The sequence below is a fragment of the Xiphophorus maculatus genome, chromosome 3 (assembly GCF_002775205.1).
Source record: "Xiphophorus maculatus strain JP 163 A chromosome 3, X_maculatus-5.0-male, whole genome shotgun sequence".
Taxonomy (NCBI): Eukaryota; Metazoa; Chordata; class Actinopteri; order Cyprinodontiformes; family Poeciliidae; genus Xiphophorus; species Xiphophorus maculatus.
This window is the reverse complement of record NC_036445.1, coordinates 7,488,849-7,512,059: the sequence shown is the minus strand read 5'-3', so window position 1 is coordinate 7,512,059 and position 23,211 is coordinate 7,488,849. Positions and strand designations below refer to the sequence as shown.

At 37.3% G+C, this 23,211-nt stretch overlaps 1 protein-coding gene across 1 annotated transcript in view; it reads left to right on the top strand.

Annotated features, from left to right (window-relative positions):
• znf385d (zinc finger protein 385D) overlaps positions 1–23,211 on the top strand; it is a 97,288-nt gene that overhangs the window by 63,516 nt on the left and 10,561 nt on the right. The window contains exons 4-5 of the mRNA XM_023331120.1: positions 4,366–4,534; positions 22,178–22,498. Of these exons, the coding sequence (XP_023186888.1) occupies positions 4,366–4,534; positions 22,178–22,498 (490 nt within the window). The remainder of the gene's footprint in view (positions 1–4,365; positions 4,535–22,177; positions 22,499–23,211) is intronic.

The following is a 23,211-nucleotide window of genomic DNA, read 5'->3' as shown; positions in this document are numbered from 1 at the left end:
AGTAGCATTTTAAGTAAATATTTTCTTAATATTGATTTTAAAAAGTTTTCAAGTGGAAAAAAAATTGTCAACGCCCCTGAAAATACACTGTAAAAACACAAAATGTTACCAAGAACGTTTGGTCTGGCTTCTGATTCAAATATCTATATTTGAAATAAGATAGAACAAACCTACAATTAACTTTTCAACAAGATAAAGAAGCTTATTTCCTTAATACTAATTTAAAAAATATTAGTTCCACTGGCAAGTAATTTCACCTATAACAAGACAATTTCCCATGATACAAGTGAGATAATCTCCCAATGGAACTATTACTTTTTAATTAATATTAAGGAATTATTTACTTAAAATAAGCTCCTATATCTTGCTGAAAAGTTACAGCTACGTTAGTTTTATTGTATTTTAAGTGTACTAAAATATTTGCACTAGAAACTAGACCAAAATAAAAACTTAAAACACTAAAACTAAATGAATCCTTCCCTTCAAATAGCCTGAAATAGTTCTGTGATAATGGCTCCGGATCTGAATTTAACCTCTTCAGGAATTACAGCATCACTCTTTTCATTTTTCTTTTTTCCTCCATGTCTTCTTCAAAGCGCACCTGGGAGGAAAACAAATCATTTCACTCCTGGATTTAATAAAATGAGCACCAGACGTGGAATCCGGGCGTTCCATTTCACTGCGCTGATAAAAGATGAAATATCGCTAAGGCTGCATTAAACAGCAGACTCATGACAAACCGTTAGCCGGGTCTTTGGTACCTGCAAGGTGATGAATATGGGGTCAAATTAATGGTTACATGCCAGGACAAGTTTGAAAAAGTGATGCTGCTTAGAGAAAATCATCCCAAAAGAAAATACTGAAAAAATGTGTGGCCTGAAGAGAAACAATGAAAGCTTACAATCATTTTTTAGAAAAATTAAGCATCTAAAGCATTATTTTTAAAATGGTCAAGCTGAAGATCATTTAATCCAATTAACAAGCACTCACAGAGCACCTAACTTAAAAATGTCCCTGCAATAACACATCTTAAAATTTACAACCAGAAATTTAAATATTAGTTTTCTTGGCCACGATAAAACCATACAAGTCAAGGACGTTTTGAGCTACTTGCTGATTCTTAAAGCTTTTCAGTGATTTCAAACACGTGGAAATAAAAAAATAAGTTGTTCTTTTACAAAGTGTTGTGTGAATTAATAACATTTTGGGGCTATTTGTCATTTAGAAGCACATTGAAAGAAAAACAGACTTGAGTTGCTTTGGCAGAAACGGAAATCATGTTCTGTGGCAGTAAATATAAAAACAGTTCACCCATTCCTGTGTATTTAGCTATTTATGTCATTCAATTTCATGCATTTTAATTAAATAAAAATAACTGACAAAAGTAACAATAGCCGGTGACGTGCGAGCAGAGCATTATAAGCAAGCGACGTCGTAAAACACAGGACAGTTCTCACCAACTGAGACTCATTCACGGCTAATGAACGACACGAATCCTTCCGTCAGGTTTGACTTTGCTTCCTCCGATCATGTAAGTAATCCTGGCGTTGTTTTCTTTCCGCTGGTATCTTCTGATTTTCTTTTGAGTGACCCGGTTTTAAGCCATTTATCCATCATTATCTTTAAACACGGTCCGTTGCTAAGCTAGCGGTAGCGTCGCACTTCGAGATGACGTCACGGCAAATAAACGGTCGTTTACGTGCAGTACCTCACAGACCACCAGGGGGAGCCCGTGGACCAGCATTGACTGAGTTAAACGCTGAAAACAAAACAGGCGATGCTGACCTTTGTTTAGCTGTGGACCATAAATAATAATCCATGCATTCCTGAAACTGGCTGACTTATTTATTCCAAGAGGCAGTTTCATCCCTCCTTCATGGCTTCTTTCCTGTGTAACCAGGATAATTTTTCTGTATTAGATTTAGTTTATTTTATTTTCCATTTTGTTAGATTTAATTTATTTTTATTTAAAAGTTTAATTAAAATCCCCCTTTCTTTAATCTATTTAACACCAACCAGGCGAGAACAACATTGTTCTCGCGCGGGTTTGACGTCATGTGACAGCTGCACGTCAGCGTCCTAAATTGACAGCTACGGCTTATATGGCTGCTAATCGCACCTTAGGTAGGAAACGCTGTCGGACCCTGACGTACAGGTAGGCTTCTGGTCTGTTCCCAAAGCGGTTTTCAGATATCTATTGTATATTCTTCAATCGTGTACCTCTGTTAACTTGCAGACGGGCGATTAATCAACCGAACGTCGTAAAGATCACGGTTGGTTTGCTCGGGAGCTAGCATGCTAGCACTAGTCTCCCCAGCCTGTTGTAATTATACATCGATCTAAAGCACATTCAAATTGAAATGCTTACCGAAATTATTGTTGTGTAAAAATACTGTTTTGCATAAGTTGCATTTAATTATTATGTAAACTCCTGCAATTATAAGAAAGTACATGTAAATTGATTATTTAGGCCTGTTTACACAGGCCAGGTGTATTGCAGATCCCCCGCTCAAGGAGTGGCTGAAGGGTCTGGAATACAGCAAGGATTGTCTGGCTTCATGCTGACCAGACTGGCGAGCTAACCGTTTAAGCGGATCCGGAAATACAACACCTATTATCTGAGGAAACTCTTCCGAACTGGTTGGAGATTCAGCCCAACAAGTCTTCATTGAAGGAACTGGATTATTATTATTATTTTGTTTTTTCCCTTTCATCATCAACAAAGACTGGTTGACTGCCTTGGTATAAGGAACTCTTTTGGACTCTAAACTGTGGACTAACTTGTATATATTGTAAATATTAATACAACTCACCAATTTTTGCACCACCTAGCTGTCTCTGTGTTTTTACAAATTGCCACCTACTCCAGCAGACGAACCTAGTTTTTAAGGGATCATTTGGATTGATTTTAATTTGGATTACTTCAAATTCTACTAATCCTAGAATGTAACACGGGTTACACCTGCCACAGGCAAAGTATGCTGGGAAATCCTCAGCGGTAAACAAGGACAGCTCAGAGTCTGCCTCTCCTGTCTGTGTGTCTGGATCAATTTGTTGTCTTGAAGGTGAATGTTAGTGAATCCACGTGTTCAGACTGTAAAATCAAACAATGCTTCATCCACGATATTTTTAGCTTTAATTAATCGGCACAATTCTGTTGTCAATTGAGAAAAGAAAAGCGGAAATTTTAAGGAACCTTGCTCACTTCTTGCAACTATTGGTTCACCTAATAAGGATGAGTAAAATGTCTTCAAATAACTCAATCTTTTGTTTTTGATATTATATAATCTACCAGAAAAACAAACACTTTTTCATCAATATTAAGGAGTAATTGAGTTAAAGCAAGCTTCTTTATCTTGTTGAAAAGTTAGTTTTGTTTTGTAGTTATTTGAATTAGAAACTAGACCAAAAATATTTTTTTGCAGTGCATTTTTATGGGAGTCAGATGTGAAAATGGGGTTTCTACCATTTTTTTAAAAAACTTGTAAACATGTGTATTAATTACGTGAACATTAGATCAAATATTTATAAATCTTTCATTATGAGATTCTGAAACTAAAACAACTTTTGCCAGAATAATAGAAGATATGGTTGTTTTAGAATAAAAAAAGAAAATATTGTTATGTTTCAAAGTTTGTACAGGTAAAAAAAATCATCTCTGATCTCCAGGATTGTCAGTGTTCAGGTTTTATGCATCGTTTAAAACCTTAATAATGCAACAAAAGTCTGTTTTCTGCAGTCAAGTATTGATTTTCCCAGCAGTTTGTGTCTCTTTAGTTGATTTCTACAATGTGTTTTAGCTGCTCCACCTTCTCATTTAGGTAAAGTTGGATAGCAGGGAAGATTTTTTTTTTTCTCTGCTATTCGTTGTGTGTTCACTTTCATGCCATTCCTCCACTGAACAAAGCACACTGATTGGACACAAAATGCCTAAAAATGGAAGGATTAGGACCAGTCCAGTGGTTTTCCAAAGATGTTTCAGAGTGGGCTCCAGGCAGCTTTCTCCAAATTAGGCCTCTCTTTTGGTTTTGGCTTTTTTCACTGGCCCTAAATCCTGCTGACTGCATTTCTCTGCTCAGTGATTGTCTTGTATCATATGTTGGATATTTGAGAAATTATAGAAAAGAGAATTACTACAAAGAAGAAAAAACATGTCTTGTATGATAGATTTTCTTGTGTAATTTATTTAGCCGGTGCAAAAACAAAAAGCAGTATAAAACACTTACTAAATAAAAATTTCCATTCCATTGCTCTGCTAATCCTGTTTAGCTTGTTGTATAGATGTATTATTCTTCATTTTCCATCCTGCGTCTACATTCTGCTGCTTTCGCCTGCTAAATATATCTTTGTTTGGTCCTCTCACAGAGCCAGGCCTTGGCCCACTACAAGGGCACCAAACATGCCAAGAAGCTAAAAGCCCTGGAAACCCCGAAGAGTAAGCTCAAAGGCTCAGCGGTCACTAAGGAAACGGCCAACCAGGAGAACGCCAAGGGCATCAACACCTTGCAGGTCCCCAACGGCACAGACAGGAAAGGTCTGTGTTTTCCTGCCCTCTACGCATTCCCCGACACACGCTCCCTAGGCTTTATGCAGCTCAGCACCTCAGCAACGTTAACCTTAAAATGCACTTTCTCCTCCTGCTGTTAGTAACAGGCTCTAAAACTGGATGGATATGCATAATTCACAGGGTTTTTTTGTACTTCCATTTGGGTTTCTGCTGCTTCTATAAACAGTCCGATCTCTTAAGAAAAACACCCAGCCAGTTTTTGACAATAACTTAATGTTTTCTGTTGTCCTGAAAGTGAGCCGTTTCAAAGACATTCGAAACTCAGCAGGCACTACTCGTTACTTAGCAACCCCAGCCCGTCACCTAGCAACCCAAGCTAAGTTCCAGCACATTTGGGCAGCCAGTTTTACTCAATATGTGCTGTACAATGGCCTTTGAAAGCCATTTTGAAATTAATGAACACGGTTTGTATTGACGCTTTGCATGTTATTGTTTACATCCAGAAATTTTGCGCATGGATTGTGAAAAGACGATTTTTTTTTTTACAGGCCATCCATAGCTGTGCTGACGTGGTAGAACCATTCCTGTTAACAAAATGAAACCTGGAGATTAAATTAGTGCAGTGCGCCACTGCAAAGGGAAAAACAATGCAGAAAACCCTTGTTTTCTTCTTTTTTCTCCCTCTCACAGACTCGTTTCCATAGCAACTGATTAACAATGGTGCTAATGTATCAGGAATCAGCTCCATAAGACAGGAAACATTTCACACACAAAGAACATAACTTTCAGTCTATTACAGTCTTAAGTTTTTATGCTTGATGTTTATCTTGTGATAGATTAGCTACCGCTGCTATTAGCTAATCTAACAGAACGGTGGTTGATTAGCTAATTTAAGCACCTGCTCTACTGATGATCTCTCAGAGCTGGTGTTTAGGTCTACATTGTTTAAATTGGACCAAAACACACCAAATTCCACACCACATCGACATGTTAAGATTGTCATAGTCAAGCTAGCATAATTGATCTACTTCTCTTTCCCTTCTTATGTTTTCTTAATTAAAACCTTTTCCTGACTGTGATTGTTATCTAGCTGTCGTAGTGTTGACAATTAGTAGTAAATCACCACGTCCCTTTTTCATATCAGGCGTACATTTAAGATTTAGTGCTTTATGTTAACAAATTGACAGCTAAAACCAATGCTGGTTATCATCGGCAAGCAGTTTTTTGCCCACCAGTGGGAAAATGGGGGCAGGATGTTGCATATGTGACGTTACGCTGCAACACGTCTGCATCCTGTAGACTTATTCTGACCTGTTAAAGGAAGCATAATAGGTCACCTTTAATCTATTTAGGCCTTGAACAAACTCTCTGTGGATCGTAACTATCTACATACTGGTTGATGTGATCACAGCAAACTGCCAGCTTAGAGAGAAAATATCAGATTTTTAAGCTCGAGGGAACAGGAGTGATTTTTAGTTCCTCTAGAGAAACATATTTTCAGAAGCCGGTTTTTACCTTCAAAACACTCGATGCTCATTGTCATTCTTTTTACGGCTGTTTCAGGTCACCTAGTCCTTTCTCTGTCAGTTCAGAAAAATATGTAAAAAACTGACAGTTACTCTGCTGAAACTGAGAAAAAAGGAATGCTAAGCTGCTCAGTTCACACAAAGCTAGATATCTGGAAAATGAAAACATTTTTCGGTCTTTCATCCATATGAAAACTCTAGTTGTTTTTGCTTGTGTTCATGGGAAAACAGAGATTATGGTCCTGCACGACAATATATCCACATACTAACTTTGACAAGATTCCCAGTCGACATTGTGTTGTGTTTTAATAACTTTATATTCTAATAAGCAATTTAAAAGTAGTTCAACCTATAGAGTGTGATTAAGGAAAAGCTAACATGAACTACGATGGTTTGTTTGGAAGGTTTGCCAAGAAAAAAATCCCGTCCCTTTAAAAATAATGCTCTGCTACAAGTTAGATTTGTAACGTTGCCTCCAAAAGAGCCACAGTTTTTGTAGAACAACACTTCTTGGACCAAAGTCAACACGTGTAGCGCCACATTTAGAGAAAAATACAGCAACACCTGAACTCTAAAGGTAAAAGTGAATTCCTGAAGCTAATAATAAACAACAGAAAGGAAAAGACTGATTGAAAAAGCAATGAAGATAAGAATAAACCAAGAACTATTACACAAAAGAATGATGTAATAAGGCAAAATTGAAGTAAAGAAAGAAGAAATAATCAAAACAGAAACACCTTTCACTCTTTGTAGGAAATAAAAACCTATGAAGGCTTAATGTCACCCTTTATTTCAACTTCCATAACAGAGAATACCAAAAGTGATTCTTTTCTGTGTTTTTATCCAATGTGCCATTTTTCTAATTAAAATTTTGGCAGCAACACATTGTTGCTAAAAGTGTGTATTTTTGCTGTTGTGTGCAAGCAGTGGTGTAAATCCTGTGATGTTGGCCAGGTGTTTGCTTCATGGTTATGTCCTGGACGAAACACGCATTAAGTGGTTTGCAAAAAATAAATCTTTCAGCAACTGATGGGAACCAGATGCTGATTATTCGTTGCTCTGAGTTGGCAACAAATTGCACTGCTGATAAGTCCTTTTCTGTCTCCTGAACGAACATATGTGCAGGCTAATATAATCTTCTCTTAGTCAGCAGAAATTGTAAAAGCTGGCACTTTGACTTTGGAAATTTAGAGAAGAAGCAGAAACATTGAACTATCTCGGCTCCAGGCCTCCATCAATTTTCTTCAGCTTGTCCTATATCACCAAGGTATAAAGATGACTACTGTCGGCATTTAATGCACAACATGAGTTGTATTATTGCATTTTAGAGAGAATATTTTAGAGATTTACATCCCTCCTATAAAAATGTCAAGGCTAATTTGTTCTTTCTGGATTAGAACCTTAAACTCCCACGTAGGCTGCACTGTTACTCAATTATAAGATTATGGGATTTTTTTATTAAAAATTGAAAACTATATTTTCCATTTGTGGTCTCTAAAACCATTTCTCATTGTAACAGAAATTTACGACTGCAGAATAGAGCTGAAGTGATGTAGATTTACATGTATGTTATTAATGAGAGTCTCTGTTTTTGAAATACAATGGGCCTGGGTTCTGACTCGGTACAGGACGTTCTATTCCTTAATCCTCAGCCAGTTCTCTGTGGATTTATAGGTGTGTTTTAGGTCCTTGTCATGTTGCAAGGTCCAGTTCAGCTTCAGCTTTATTTATTCATTTTTTGCAGATAATGTCACATTTTTTCTTAGATCATCAAATGCACAGTAAATTTAGTGGTGGATTATATTATAGTAAGCTGGATTACAACAACAAAGCATCCCAGATCATGACACTCCCACCAATATGTTTCACTGTTGCTGTTAGGTTATTGCTGGACAGTTTCCAGACTGGCAGGAGTCCACCAGCTAATCGAGATTCAGTTCGTTTTGGTGAAGTGTGAACATATAACTGAACTCTGATGGGGATCAAAAAAGGGAACTCTGGTTTGCCTAAAAACTAAGGTCTCAGTTTGGTTGAAGTTAACGTCTCCAAAAGCAGGAAGTGGACTACAGTACAGGGCATTCTGGGTAAATACAACCAAAACAGACTTGATAGTTTAGTGCTAGCAGGAGAAATGGTCTTTTACAAAGACAAAAGAGAAATCCTACTAAAATCTGACTTCAGCCCGTTGTTTACTTTTCGTGACAAAGGAAGTTATCCTCAATGTCTTCTTTTAAATGTCTAAAGCTCCAACTGTGCTACCTCTGTTAAGCCAAAACAGCATCTAAGCCTTTTTAATTTGAACTGGAGCGCATTTAAATCAATGGGAATGCAGAAATCACAAGAGGTGATGAAGATGAGGAGAAACAGAGGAAGAGGACAGAGCTGGCCGTAGGACCTGCTGGTGTTTCATTTATGAAGCTGTCTTTTAGCTTCATAAAGGAAACAATGAGTGACACTTACCTCGGACTGTGTGATCCAGTAAGGAGTTCTATGGCTTTGTGTCTGGTTCGCAACACCAGTTTAGGGTCCGGTGGGATCGGTGGTTTTGCCAGCGGTATAGCTTTATTAGCACTTGAAAGAGCGTCCAGCTCTGCCTGTCTCAGCATGGCATTTATTTTTAGCTTGTTAAGGAAACGATCACCAGTTATAAGCTTTGTCAGTTTTGCTCATACAAATGAGTCAAGGTCTTCTGGAGAGAAATGTTGAGAGCACAAATGTAGGTCCTTCTGAATTGTGTTCCCCTCTCTGCCGCTGCGCTCTTCTTTTTTGTGTGTGGGAAGCAATCCATATTCTCCTCACTCACACAGCGTGACATTATCTGAAATTACACCAGTCAAACGCAACATGATAAACAACTACTAAAAAATGGCGACCTCCATGGGTGAGAAATATAACAAAAGATGTCAATTTCTGAAGTAATTGAGTTTTGGGCGAACCACAAAAAGCTATTTTTTAGTTTATAGGAAAATTACAGCATATTTAGGCCAACATGTGAAACTAGTCCTGGATCACCTTAAGCAACTGTAAACAGATTTAAAAAAGGAGATGACAACAAACATTAATCAGTTAATTTCCCTAAAAAATATCACCTGCACGACTCTATAACACAGACCTGAGATCTCAGGAGCACAAGGGGGGTGTTGGTTTATCGCAAGCAGTTCTGGGTAATGAATATTAATGTGCTCACATGTCAGAAGAATTAATAGTCAAGGCGGATAAATGCTGCATTATGTGAACGGCTGAAGTGTTTCACGGGCTCTAATGAAAGTCTCAGTTTGGTGGTGGAGTAATGGCTGCAGTGAGAGGAGGTGGAAACAACGGGGAGGCAGAGCTCTGCTGGATTTAAAATGGCTTGTTTTTGCTCTTAAATTCATGGAAATTATGTTGTTAACAATGCTGGCTGATTGCTCATTTCTGTTTTTAAAAATACGTGTGATTGTGCCACGCAAATAATACTCCGTTTACTCCCATTTCCAATTTGAAGTCTGTGTTTTTAAGCAAAGAAACTTGACAAACGGCGTCAAGTACAAGTAAGGCTGTAGTTTTTCCTCTTGAATTACTGAAGGGGAAAAGTTTTAAGTTGTCCAGATCACACAGAGCCATCAGAGCTGTCAAATTAAGATTACTTTGGCAGTCAGCTACTCGGTGTAAGTCATTATGGTGAAACACTGCCATATTTGTCAAGAAGCTAAGCACTGCTTCTCTATTTCTGCTCCTCACAATGTGTGTGTTTGGAATCAGTTACAACTTTTATTCTTTGACAGACACCCTTCCAGTTGCAAAGCAATTTTAATTAAAGGGAAAATAGGGCAATAGAAACTGATAAACTGACTAAATTACTCATAAATAATACATTTTCACCACAGCTAAATGTGTTGGGGAAACAATCTTTTTTGTTTTCTTTTGCTAAATTCTCACATTTATTTGCTGAAAATAAAAATGCTTGTTGCACAATAAGCAAAATCCAATAGTTTTATTCTTATTAAATAAGTTTAGACTCACTACAATTGTCGAATATCTTTCAAATGCTCCTGCTTTAGAGAAAGAAAGCTTCTCAAAACGCCTGAAAAGCTGTAAAAACATGAAAAAGTTGAACTTTTATGCTTTTGTTTTGACTTACTTTCCCTCTCGAAACATTTTGTTGGATGAAAATCACCAAAGCAATTAATAAAAATACATAGAGCCAAAAAATAAATCTAAAAACGCCAAAGGTGGCCTTTCTGTTGGTTTTCAAAGAATTTTAAAATTTTTCTGAAACAAAAGGAGCGTTTTGAGTCACTCAAACATGAAGGAGTGATGACCATATATGGATTACAACATAGTGCCTGTAAGAATATTACAAATCGACATGTAAATTTTCACCTTTTGGACTTTTATCATTACCTTCGACTTGGATGGAAACTGCTAGAGCAGCACAATATACAGAAAGGTTATTATTAAAGCATTTTCGCTGTACACAAAGTGCCTGGACCGTATCAGGGCCGGTCCAAGCCTTTCTGGGGCCCTAAGCAGATTTTTATTTGGAGCCCCCAAACTGACATGTAAACACCAGATGATCCATCATTCCTAAGCTGCTCTATGTGTAACATAGCTACCATTGACATAATTTGAAATTAGCTTACATCATTCATTTTAGCAAACTAACAAAAACTCTTATTTTGAAATGCAGAGTGGTATTTAAGAGGGCCATATTATTTTAATTATTTGAAAATAACATCAAGTGACAAACACTAAGTTTACCGTAAACAAGTACATATGTAGCGTTTAGTTTATATTATTCAATGTTATTTTTTATATATATATATATACACATAAGTACTTTTTCATCAGTATTAAGGAATTAAGTACTTGAAACAAGCTTCTGTATCTTACTGAAAAGTTACTTGTATTTTACTACTAAAATATTTGCACTAGAAACGAGACCAAGAATGCTTGGTAGTATTTTGTGTTTTGCAGATTTACCGTCTCCATTAGCTGCATCTCTCGTTACATCTGTTCGTTTGCTGCTGGCTTTTAAATTCATTCTTCTCAGGAAAGTTTAAAATGCATCGTCAAAGCTTAGAAGTAGTTTTCAGTGGCGCCACTTCACTGGTTTGTGGTCTAAAACTTATAGAAACAGGCAGAAAGAGGGTCGTTGTCCAGCCAGCCGTTTAACACTCAGATTCTTTATTACTGAACATGCATGTTGCCTGAGCTGGATGAGCGTCTGCTCACAGAGAGGTGGGATGAATTACACCGATGACTCAGCAGCAGCCTGTTAGGTTTGAGTGTTCGTGTCCTTACAGCAGCACCGCAGAGAGTAGAGGTTGAAAGAAATGCCCACAGCGCATCTCTCCATCTCGCAGTTCCACCCCAGCGCCTGAGGAAATGTACCCTGATATTAGCTATTAAAGAGCAGATTGTCAGGGGAGCAGCGCCGACGCAGCTGTGCAGCGCCGCTGGCTGCAGCGAGGCAGGAGCTGCAGCGAGGCAGGAGCTGCAGGACCGTCCTGATGGTCCCCACAGCGATGCAAACAATTAACTGACCTACCATTAAATGTCAATTAATGGTTTATTACACTGAAATTAGTTCCAATTGATTCACTAATAACGCACTGTAGTGTAGGTAGAGCGCATGACTTCAAGAAAATAGATATCAGTCTATCATTTATCCAGAGGTGAGTAAAACTGAGAGCAGAACCACTTCAACATATTTTTACTCAAGTAAAAGTGAAAAAGTATTTGGTAAAAAGTTTACTCAACTACTGAGTAACTGATCAAATTATCAAATCATTTAATATTTAAAAATTACATCATCAGAAGGAACAAAATATAAAGTTAAGTGGAAATTTTGGTATTTTAAGGACCAAAATGGCAATAATTCATATAAATAACAAAAAACAAAAACCTTTTTCCAAATCAGTTTAACGAAAACCGCAGGTCTGGTGGATTTTTGGTTAAAACATGTTTGTTTTCATTCAGTGGGTAGAAAACACATAAATTTTACTCAAGTTAGAGCAGAAATACTTCATAATCAAATTACTCTTATTAAAATTGTATTTTCTTATTAAAAGAAAGGGTTAATTTTTTTATCTGGGAATATATTCAACATCAGATTAATAAGGTGATAATATATTACCTGGTAACAGAACTGATTGCCAACTAAAATAAGAAAATATGAGGCAGCATTTACGCTAAATTAATGTAATAATTATTGAATAGTAAATAAAATTGAGGAGGAATAAAGTAAAATTCAATGTTTTTTTTACAGAAGCTAAAGCTGTATGGTTACATGAGTGAATGGAGCGAAGTTTTAACTTTCCTTCTAGAGGAATCACTTTGTGTTATATTTAATATGTCTTTTGTCCTGAATCATCCATGATTTATTTACATTTTAACTCCAAATGTGAAAAACTTTTTAATATTATTTATAGATTTGAGGGAGATGTTACTTCTTCTTTAATTATTGTATTTTTTCAACAAAATGATTCACAATAAAAAAAGATTTCTAACAGCTTTGAAATCTTTAAGAAGATTGTTGATCAATTTCTCCTTAAAAGAAGATCTAGAAGATAAATGTGAACATTTCTACTTAAAAAACTGACATAATTAGCAAAAAATGAAATAATAAAAGAGCCCAGGAGGTTTTATGAAATTTGACAGGACTCCAGGGGTTTGAGGAGTTCCTGTCCTTTAAGTTGTGACAGGTTATAATAAAGCTTCATCATTTTAATTAAAGGGGCTAATCCAGCTTGAATGGGGAGTGTAATCAAACATCAGGGGAGTTTTGTGATTGCCTGAAAGTTTAAGCAGAGTGGAAGGATTTCTTTTCCCTCCTTTAATGCTAAAAACGGAAAAAACACAAAATCTTACCAAGTATTTTCGGCCAACTTTTTAGCACAAATATCTTAATACACTTAAAATGAGACAAAATAACTTACAAGTAAGTCTTCAGAAAAAGATGAAAGCTTATTTTAACTCCTCCTTAATATTGATATAAAAGTACTAGTTCCACTGCAGAGCCGGCCCAAGGCATATGTCAGTTAAGCAGCTGCTTAGGTCCACCACACCAGCAGGGGGCCCCCAAGAGCACCTATATATATATATATATATATATATATATATATATATATATGACACTGAATAATACATACACATGGAAAAACTATTTTTATATTATTTTTAAAAGTTTGTACTCAAGTAATAGCTTAATCTATTCCTGTTGTTAGCTGCTGTCACTGTTGGGGAAATATATGATATCAAAATTTAGTCTTTATCAACTGATGTTTCCAAATAATTCAAATAATATGGCACACCTAAATACCACTCTGCATCTCAATATATATATATATATATATACATATACACTGTATATAACATGATGTGAGCTAATTACAGATGCTAATGGTAATTAGCATGTTACACACATACAGTAGATTAGAGACGATAAAGCATCTGGTGTTGACTTGTTGGTATTGGGGGGGCCCCTAAATGAAAATGTGCTCTGGTCCCCAAAACGTCTCTGTCCGGCCCTGTTCCGTTCTTCTGTGTTACTATTATCAGATAAAATTCTTGGTGATATTTAGTGTTTTGGCAGTGAAGGAGCCGCCAGGTGAGGCGTGTCCCATCTGGACGGGTCTGTCCAGATTTACCTCCCGTCCAATTCTCCCCGTCTTTGTTGCCTTCGGGATTCCCTCCGTCTCAATTCCTCCACCTTTAATTGCTTCCCGTCTTCGATTACTCGCCTTTAATCTTATCTCTCTCATCCCCACCCAGTTTTTTTTTTCTCCTTCAGACTTGTTGTTTGTTTGGGCTCGAACTTTTCTTACTCTCCCCGTTCCATTTACCTCTCCGCCTCCAGAATCAATCCTCTTATCTGTTTTCCTTTCTTTCACCTGGTTTCCATCTCCTACGTCTTTATCCCGCTAGCTCCAACCTCGCTGTCGGCGCTGCGCTCGCCCTCACCATCTTTAGATTGATCACAGTCATTACCTCCATTAATGAGAGGGGATTGAGTTCTTAACTGGGCCTTGCCGAGCCCGTTAGGTCACACTGACTGGGGATATGGATTACTGGAAGATCCCCAGAACGAGGGCCGTCCAAGGCCAGCCAAAGTACACTTTAATCACCTGCCCCTCCAACATCAAATGGCTCTTTAATGACGCTGTGGTGGATGGGTTCACCCCCCGACACAAGGGCAAACACTCACACCGACCCGGTTCTGGAGGAAGGAGACGGACCAGGACAACAGCGGCATGTTTCTGGTTACTACTCATTTTCCTTTGATCTTGCATTTTAATGGCATTTTATGTGCAGGTTAAATATGAATGAACTGTAGGATAATGTGAGTTATGTGTTATTATCATCTGGAAGAAATGTGACTAAAAAACAATTAAAGTTCATATTTATCAGACATGGAAACACTGAAACCAGAGGAAAAGTTCTGTTGGTAAGGTGAAACTGGTGTGTTTTTACGTTAGAGGTGATACAATTCAAGCATCAGAGTAAACAGTTTATTCCTGGAAAATTCTATTTCTCAGAAAATTTAAATATAATAAATAAATATTTAATTATGATCAATTAAAATGAGATTCCATTATGATGATTCATTTTTTAATGGCATTTTGCTTACAGAGGTTTCATAATCTGTGTTATTCATTATTTGTGGTTGTTTCAGTTTTTCTTTTATGAGTTGTTTTTGGTTGCCATGTTTTATTTAGAATATTTTTAAAATCTTCCAGCTCCAGTGTGGAGTGTTCTTTTGAAAATTTAAGGTCATTGTTCTGTGAGCTTGCATTGTTATGCTGTTGTCAGTATATCATACTGTTGTCTCAAAACAACAATATAATAGTTTATTGGGACCGTTTATTGTTTTATTGTAACATAAGATGAATGAAAAGCACAGAAACTCATGTTACTGTTTCTGGTATCATGAGGAAAAAACGGCACTCGGCGAATTTATTGGCATCTCTTATAATGATGTGAAACCAAACCTGTTATGCAAGATTAATATTTTCTTCTATTTCAGTTTCAACTGCTTCTAAAAACAGACCAAGCACTTTAAAAAATGTCCATAAAAAAACATCTAGCTGGCTTTCGGACAGAAGTTCAATGTGTTTTGTCTGGAAAATTAGCCGTTTTTAAAATGTAACATCACAAACCTGGTACAGCCCCGTTGGCTAGCAACCCCAGTAAAGCCCAGCCTGTTACCTAGCAACCCAAGCTGAGTTCCAGCACGTTTGGTGAGCTGCTTTTACTGCTGTACAATGGTTGCTGGAAAAGATAACTGTTTTATTATTGATTTATCATCCAGAAACCACTTGCTGCATTATTATTGGTTGTGCAGGAGGCTCCACTTCTGCTTTTCAAAGACGTACAGATGTACAGCTTTACTGTACAGCATTATGGCCATCATATATTTTGTCCAGTACCTTTTGTTTTGAGTTTTTTTTTGTCTTTCACAGTTAAGTAAAGTTTATATCAGTTTAGGTTAACGTGATTGTGAAATTCAGTTTTTTATTTTGAAAGGCGTACTTCCTTTTGAGCCTGCAGAAGGATTGCAGAAGCACAGATCAATGCAGTTTTGACAGTGTGTGGCTGTTGATGGAAAGAAAGAAAATAAACTGCAATAGATGATTTTTAAGTTTGTGTTTTATTGATAAAGAATTTTTGTTAAATTCACGCAGCTTTACGTTCGATTGTTACTTTTTCAAGGTTGCTTCAAGAATGACTGTCAGATCCTGAATCTGTGTCCATAACAGCCAACTCTTCTTCTTCTTCTTCTTCTTTTTTTAAACGTGCTTCAAATGCGCTTCTATCAAAAAAGAGAATAATATCTAAAAAGTTAAGTTACAAACTTAGAGAATAAAAAGCACAAAATGTCACCCCGATTATTTTTTTTTTACTTGTGTCTGAAAAGTTGAACATAGAATGTGTTAAATAAACTGAAAACTCGTGTTTTCTCTCCAGCATACTGGGTTGAAACCAGTGAGTTATTACCAGGCCTTGCAGAACCTGCTGACATGTTGAGGAGGTAATTCTAGCACTGCAGCCAGTAACTACGGGGCAGGAACGCGTATAAAACATGCAGGACACCGGGCCCCTGATGACTGGATTTGGAAAGCTGAAGAAAACCTCCCCACGTTGATTTAGATGCTTTTTTTTTCTCCAGCTGTGGATCCATTTGGGGTAAAAAGTATGTGAATCCCTGAAGTCTGGCTGGAAGTCGTTCTCTTTTAGCGCCTGGATCGACTCAGAAAAAGTTCAGCGGTGGCCCACAGGCACAAAAATCCGCCTGGCTCAAACCTTGTCCTGGGAATCGCACTCAAACCTGGCAACGCAGCGGCAGAGAAGCAGGTGTGATGGCAGCCGGATGGGGACAGCAAGCCTGACTGAGTTAATCGCTGTGATTTCAGGCTGTTTGGAAGCTCGGCTCAGCGCGGCCGCCTGGGAGTCGAAGGCTGTTAATTGTAGGAGCGAGGAGGTCGTTGGCGGCCTGCTAACCATATAAACATCAGCCAAGGTTAGCGGTGTCAAATAACCACTTTACTAGAATTTAAGGGAGCTAACGCAAAAGTATGTGACTTTTATTGAAACAATATATGTTTTGATATTGAATCTATCACTGTTTTTACCGTTTGTTATGGGACAATCTGAGGAAACATTGAGCTCCTCTGCCTTCTCCCAGTGCTAACTAGAAACAACCAATCAGAGCCAGGAGGCAGATCTTAGCGCTGTCAATCACCCTCTGTGTGGCGCTGCAGCTGCCATTGATATATAACTAGCGTAACATCAGTTATGCTACTTATTAGTTAAGACTAACTAATGCTAGTCATGACTTGTGTTATGGCTAGCATTAGCTATGACTAGCATAACACTAGTTATTAGTCATAGCTAATGTCATGCTAGTCATCGCATTAGTTAGACATAGCAGCAGTTAGATCATGCTAGTTAGCTTAGCCATCGATGATGGTGGAAAAACGGTTTTCCTGTAACTGAAAGTTATTTCTCCACCATTAACACATTGAGCAGCGAGTATATCAGGTTGATTGACAGCGCTGAGACCCTGCCCCTGACTCTGATTGGTTGCTTTCGGTTGGGAGCGATGCATTTCTTAAAACAGCAAAAGTAGCTCAGGGAGGAGGTTGAGAAAATTGGTGTTTTCACAGATTATCTGTCTCATAACAATCTAGGAATAGACAATAATCAGTTGATTGCATGATAAATTTAAATTAGTTTAATAATTTCCATTTGCTGGATATATAATTTTTATATTTTCTTCCTTTTTCTACCAAAAACTGGATGATAAAAGTTTCCAGTCTGGTGTTTTGGTCTCAGCTAGCCTTTTTGAAGGACAATTTTGTTTACAGAGACTTCATAATCCATTTCATTTGTTGATTTATATTTTGTTTATTTATTTTAGATATTTAAAATGTCTTCGGTGTTAAGTGTTCATTAGAATTTAAAGTTTTAAGAATGCATTATGTCCTTACCACAACATTATTCATCGCAATAAACTTATGGAACAATTTATTGCCAAAACATATTTATTTAATAAAAGTTACATACTGGAGCTTTAATGTAATGTTGCATTTGTCTAAAACTAGGCATAGGCATTAATTATTCAGGTTACAATGTTTAAATGAAATAAATCAAGTCCGAGGTAAAAAAATAAAATAATAAATCTCCACTCTTTGAAGTTGAGGAGAAAACCTTCAAATGTTTCTCTCATGATATTGAATGTAACAGCTGGAAATAATGGCCTTTCCTCAATGTATCGGCAGACATCTGCAGCGTCGGCAGGAACACACATGGACACCCAGAGGTCAACGACCACAGGTGCTCCGCGCCGCTCCGCCAGCGCTCCATCATGCGCTGGCAACGGTGATCAAAAGGTGCCCTTGTTTGAGGTCAGGAGATGGACAGGTCCTGTCAGCAGCGCTTTGTTAAACGGCACAAAAGAAGAGCAGCAGAGTACAGGGAGAAACGGCATCCTTAAACTTAGTTAAAAGTTTGAGTTGTTTCAAAGAAAATTCATCTACTTTCCAAGTCAGTGACTCGATGCAAGTTGCTGCGTTTCCTTAAATAGAAACTTTTTAAAATACTTTCTGTTGAGCGAACAGATACCTGGGATCGATTGGACTGGATGTGGGACTGAACCGAAGAGCCTTGAGACAAAATATGTTGGGAATACAAAGCTCTCATGTGATGTCACACGTCTGTGAACTTTGTAACTGACAGACACTTGGGCAGGCAGTTGCTATGACAACAATAAACAAGCCACAAGCTTATGCTGCGTTCACAACGAACGCGCAAAAACGACGTTTCAAGTTGGACGCATGTCCACTTTGAAGTGAGACGAGAGACATTTCGCTCTAGACGCGTCAAAATCGCTGTAGAGACGCGTTGGGACGAGCCGTTGTTTTCCGTTGCCAGGTTGTTTGGACAACAGCGGATGACTTTAAGAGAGTGGCACCGAAGTGTTATGTAGTGAAAGCTTCGAAAAACAACCCAGGTACTTAAAAAAAAAAGAACAAAAAAAAGCAGGTGGTTTTTGGCACGAAAGTTTTTTGAGTCATTTCGAAAACCTCCCAATTGTTAAATCACATTCCATGGGCCGTTACCTAGCAACCCCACACTAGCCCAGAGCTCGTTACCTAGCAACACAAGCGAGTTCCAACACATTTCCAGCAGTTTACTAGGATTTAAAGTCACAAGACGCCCTAAAAAGATCAGAAAGGAACTGACTACACTAACATATGATGGACATGTTTTTTACAGCATATAGATCTATACTAACCTGTTCAAGGAAGTATAATAGGTCACCTTTAAAATACATTTAATGCTGTTTTTATAAATTGGGGAGACTTTACATAACTAAGTATAAATAGTTTTTAAAAATCTAGGAATACAAATGTTTTTCTAGATTCTCTTTAGTTTTTTTTTACACTTTTCTAAACAGAATATAATTTACTAAAGTTGCAGACTTGTCTCGACTGCAGAGGAACTACATTTCCACTTCGAACTTTGACTTGAAAATGGGAGTTAAATGGTTCTGCAAAGTATTTAAAAAGAAAAAATAAGTTTTTTTGTGTTTAAATACGTATGTAGACGGTAGATTCATAAGATGCTGTTCATTCCGGTTAAATTGTATCGATGGAGAAGAATGGTTCTCAGTGCCGCATGAAATTCCCAAACTACAGTTTCCTAACTTTGGTGTCGTACTCCAGCCTAAAGTCTTTCACTCTGTGCGGTAAAATGGGTGTTTCTTGAAATATGTTCTGACTTTATAGCAAATTTTTACCATCATAAACCACGGCCTCATTGCATTTTGAAGCTGTCCTTGTATATTCATCCTCCGCTGACTCCTGCGAAGATCTGCATTCAAAAGCTGCAGCGGGTTTTATGATGGAGCTGCAAATTTTATAGCTGGAGTCAGTCAGGTGTAAAAGGAGAGCATTATGGGTAGAAATGTGCCTCGGAGCCATTTCAGGAGGTTAATGGATTGGATGCTCGCAAACACTCAGATAGTAAAAGTAAATATCACAGTGTGTGCGTCTCCATACGTTTATTAGGCGCTCATTCAGAGCGAGAGCAGAACCATCACAAATTTTACCACTTTATTTAGATCATTTCTGATACCTTCAGAAGCCTGTTTTATAATCTCCTGCTTGCGTTTCTGATTTCCTTTGGCTGTGGCGATCTTTGTTAAACTGTTGGCTTTACAAGGTGTTTGTGGCACCAACTGTGCTGGGATAAATAACGACCGTATATAACGGTCCACAAAACCAGCGTGACATAATTCACTATTGATCTGCTCTCCGAGCTCGCGGATCTTCATTCGGTGTCGCTGCAGTGCGGAGAAGTCGGAGGCGTCGGCATCGATCAGCCGGCGCCGGCGAGGAGGAATTTCATTTTTTGGAAACGTTGCGGTCCTTCTGTATTCAACGGCCGGGACGCGTGGCGTTGTTTTTATGAGTCGGATATATCGATCCGCTGCTGTCTTTGTTCTCGGAAAATGATGTAGAAACATTTCTGTCAGGGTGGAGCAGCTCAAGGTGTTGAACACGCTGCGGATTCACAGCTTGACGTTATAAATGTACAGTATCAAGATTAACTTTGGACATGAGTAAGAAAGCATTGGTTTACAGCAATTCTTTGTAAACTGCTTCTTGTTTACACTGCAAAAACAAAAAACATTACCAAGCATTTTTGTCTAATTTTGTAACTTTTCAGAACAAAACAAGTAAATAACTCCTTAATATTGATGAAAAAAGTACTGGTTATATTTTCAGATTATTTCTCTTTTATCAAGACATTTTTCCAATATTATAAGTGAAATGGAACTAGAACTTTTTCATCAATATTAAGGAATTATTTACTTAAAACAAGCTCCCATCTTGCTGACAAGTTACTTGTAAGTTTCTTTAATTTCAGGTATATTTAGGATATTTGCATTGGAAACTAGACAAAAATACTTGGTAATATTTAGTGATTTTGCAGTGCAAACAGGAAGCAGTTTGAAAATAATTATTATTTCAAGTGTAATAAGATATTTGCACTAGAAACTACAGTATTTGGTAAGATATTGTGTTTTTGTGACTTGTAAATGTAGGTCTGACACAATAACAATTTTTATTGGACGATAAATCGTTTCAGAAATTATTGCGATAATCGATAATATTGCTGTTTTGAGACTATTTTCAAGTAACATAATGTTAATAGTGGAAGAGCACATTCTAAAATATCAATAAACTTTAAATTCTAATGAACATGCAACACTGGGACTGGAAGACTTTTTAAATATCCCAAATAAATAAGCAAAACAACAAATAAAATGAATAATAAAGCCTCTAGAAACAAAGCTGTCCTTCAAAAGATGGGCTTTTTGAGACCAATAAACCAGACTGAAGAATTATTTTGTCCAGTTTTTGGTAGGAAGAAACAAGAACAAATCAAGAAAAAGGAAATTATTGAGCTTGTTTTAATTTATCATATGATTAATTAATCTACTTGAAAACAAAACCACTACTATCATATTTAGATTAAAACGCTAATTAAAGCTAATTATTTTTTAAAAATGGACCAAAACATAAGATTGGACATTATCAGTAATGAAACCCCGAACTGAAACCTTTGTTTGGATCAAAGTTTTTGGTTTTGTCTTGATTAAAAAGCCCTGAAGGTTTAAATTTAAAAAGCTGGATCCGAAGGATGTTTGCAAAAATTACATCAATTGGTCTATTTGACGTTCAAAGCAAATTTTCTATGGTTTAGGAAGCATCAGCAATTTTATTCCTCCACATTATGTTGAATAAAATTTGTGTTTTTTTCACAGACTATTATTGTTGCTTAGGGGAATTAATTTCATTATTGCGCCTCGTTAGTGTCATCAGTAATAATTAAAAAAACATGGGAACAAAACGGAAAGAATACAAATATCTCATAATTTATGAATGTATTATTGCTCATGATTTAGGAGGATTGCTTCATGTTTCACTCTATTAAATAAATTCACAAATGAGGTGAAACTGAGCCTTATGTTGTATTGTTGTTACTTTAATTATAAGTAATGTACAATTAGACTCGTGGTTTTATTTTCTGTGCCAAAACATGAGGAACTGACCATGAAGTGTATTTTGATTGTGACAAACGGAAACATCCTGTGATTTGTAAATCCCTTCATTGATTTAAAACATGCTAAGCTTTTTTTTTATCTGTTTATTTGCTCAAAAACTTTCAAAAACCGCTGTAACAGGATCAGATCTGTCTGTTTCTTTACACACTGATGTACGTCTGGCAAAGCAGGAAGGTCGTTTATTTGACCTGGAGGGGAAAAAAGTTTGATTTTCTTCATTCAACAGTCTCTCACTGCACAAACTCTTCCACTGAGTGAAATCGCATTGCTTTCTGCTTTACTGACTGCAGCTGACAAGCAGGTTGGTCCAAGTTGTGTCTGAGACAATCCCTTTCTATCACTATTTTTTTATTTCACTTTGGTGGGATTTTTAAAATGCATTTCTAATATTTAAATGAAAAATCTGCAGAATGTTCTGATTTTTTTTATCCAATTATTTGATTAATCATCCAAATGTAATAATCGCTTACTAAAATAATTGTAGTTTTAGCCCTAAACCAAACATAATTTCCACTTATTTTTCCACAGATGTCACCTCTGGATCAACGGCTTCCCCCCTGATCAGACCAGCGAGCCCCACGGCGACCCCAGCTGCACCCTCACCTGAGCCGTTAAGCTCTCTGAAAGCTCCAGGTGACGCGGCCGCCTCCGACGCTACCTTGGCTTCTCACGGAGAGGAGAAGCCGCCGAAAACAAATTCACCCTCAGAAACGGACGCAGACCACCAGGCCGAAGCTGAGACGGAGACCGACACGGAGACAGAGGAGGAGAAAGCCCGGCGCCTCCTTTACTGCTCGCTTTGCAAAGTGGCGGTCAACTCTGCGTCGCAGCTTGACGCTCACAACACCGGTAAGAAGAAAAACGAATATAAAGACCTGATCTACTGCTTGAGGTTCAGTTATTTCTAATTTCATAAATAAGATTTAGGCTTAAAGAGAGAAAACTATCTCCAATATAGAATTTTTTTTTTTTTTAAGTTTGTTCATATAAGAAAATGCATATGGTCACTAACAGGGCTGATCAATAGATCAATAACAATGCGATAGACATATCAGCATCAATAGATGACACATATGACAGAATATTCAATAATTTTACTGAACTCTAATCCAGAGCCGCGCAAGAAAGACTTTAGCTGCTCAGAACGGTTGGTGGAATCAGCTAACTCACTTTGGTTACCTAGCAACAGCTTGTGAAGTAACTTTTGGTTACCTAGCAACACCCTGTGGAGAAACTTGCACTGCAGCAGTTTAAAGTTTAGCCACAGAGCCTGTTAACTGTTTAAAAAAAACCATAAAGAACAACGTGGAGTGAAAACTGTGGATAAAACAGGACAGGTAAAATCACCAGCTTGGCAGTACAACAAAACAAATCAATAATTACACTGCAAAAACTCAAAATATTACCAAGTGTTTTTGTCTAGTTTCCGGTGTCTTATCTTAGTACACTTGAAATTAGAAAAAACTAACTTGCAAGTAACTTTTCAACAAGATATATGAGCTTGTTTAAGTAAATAATTCCTTAATACTGAAGAAAAAGCGCTAAATTAATTCACTTTTAAA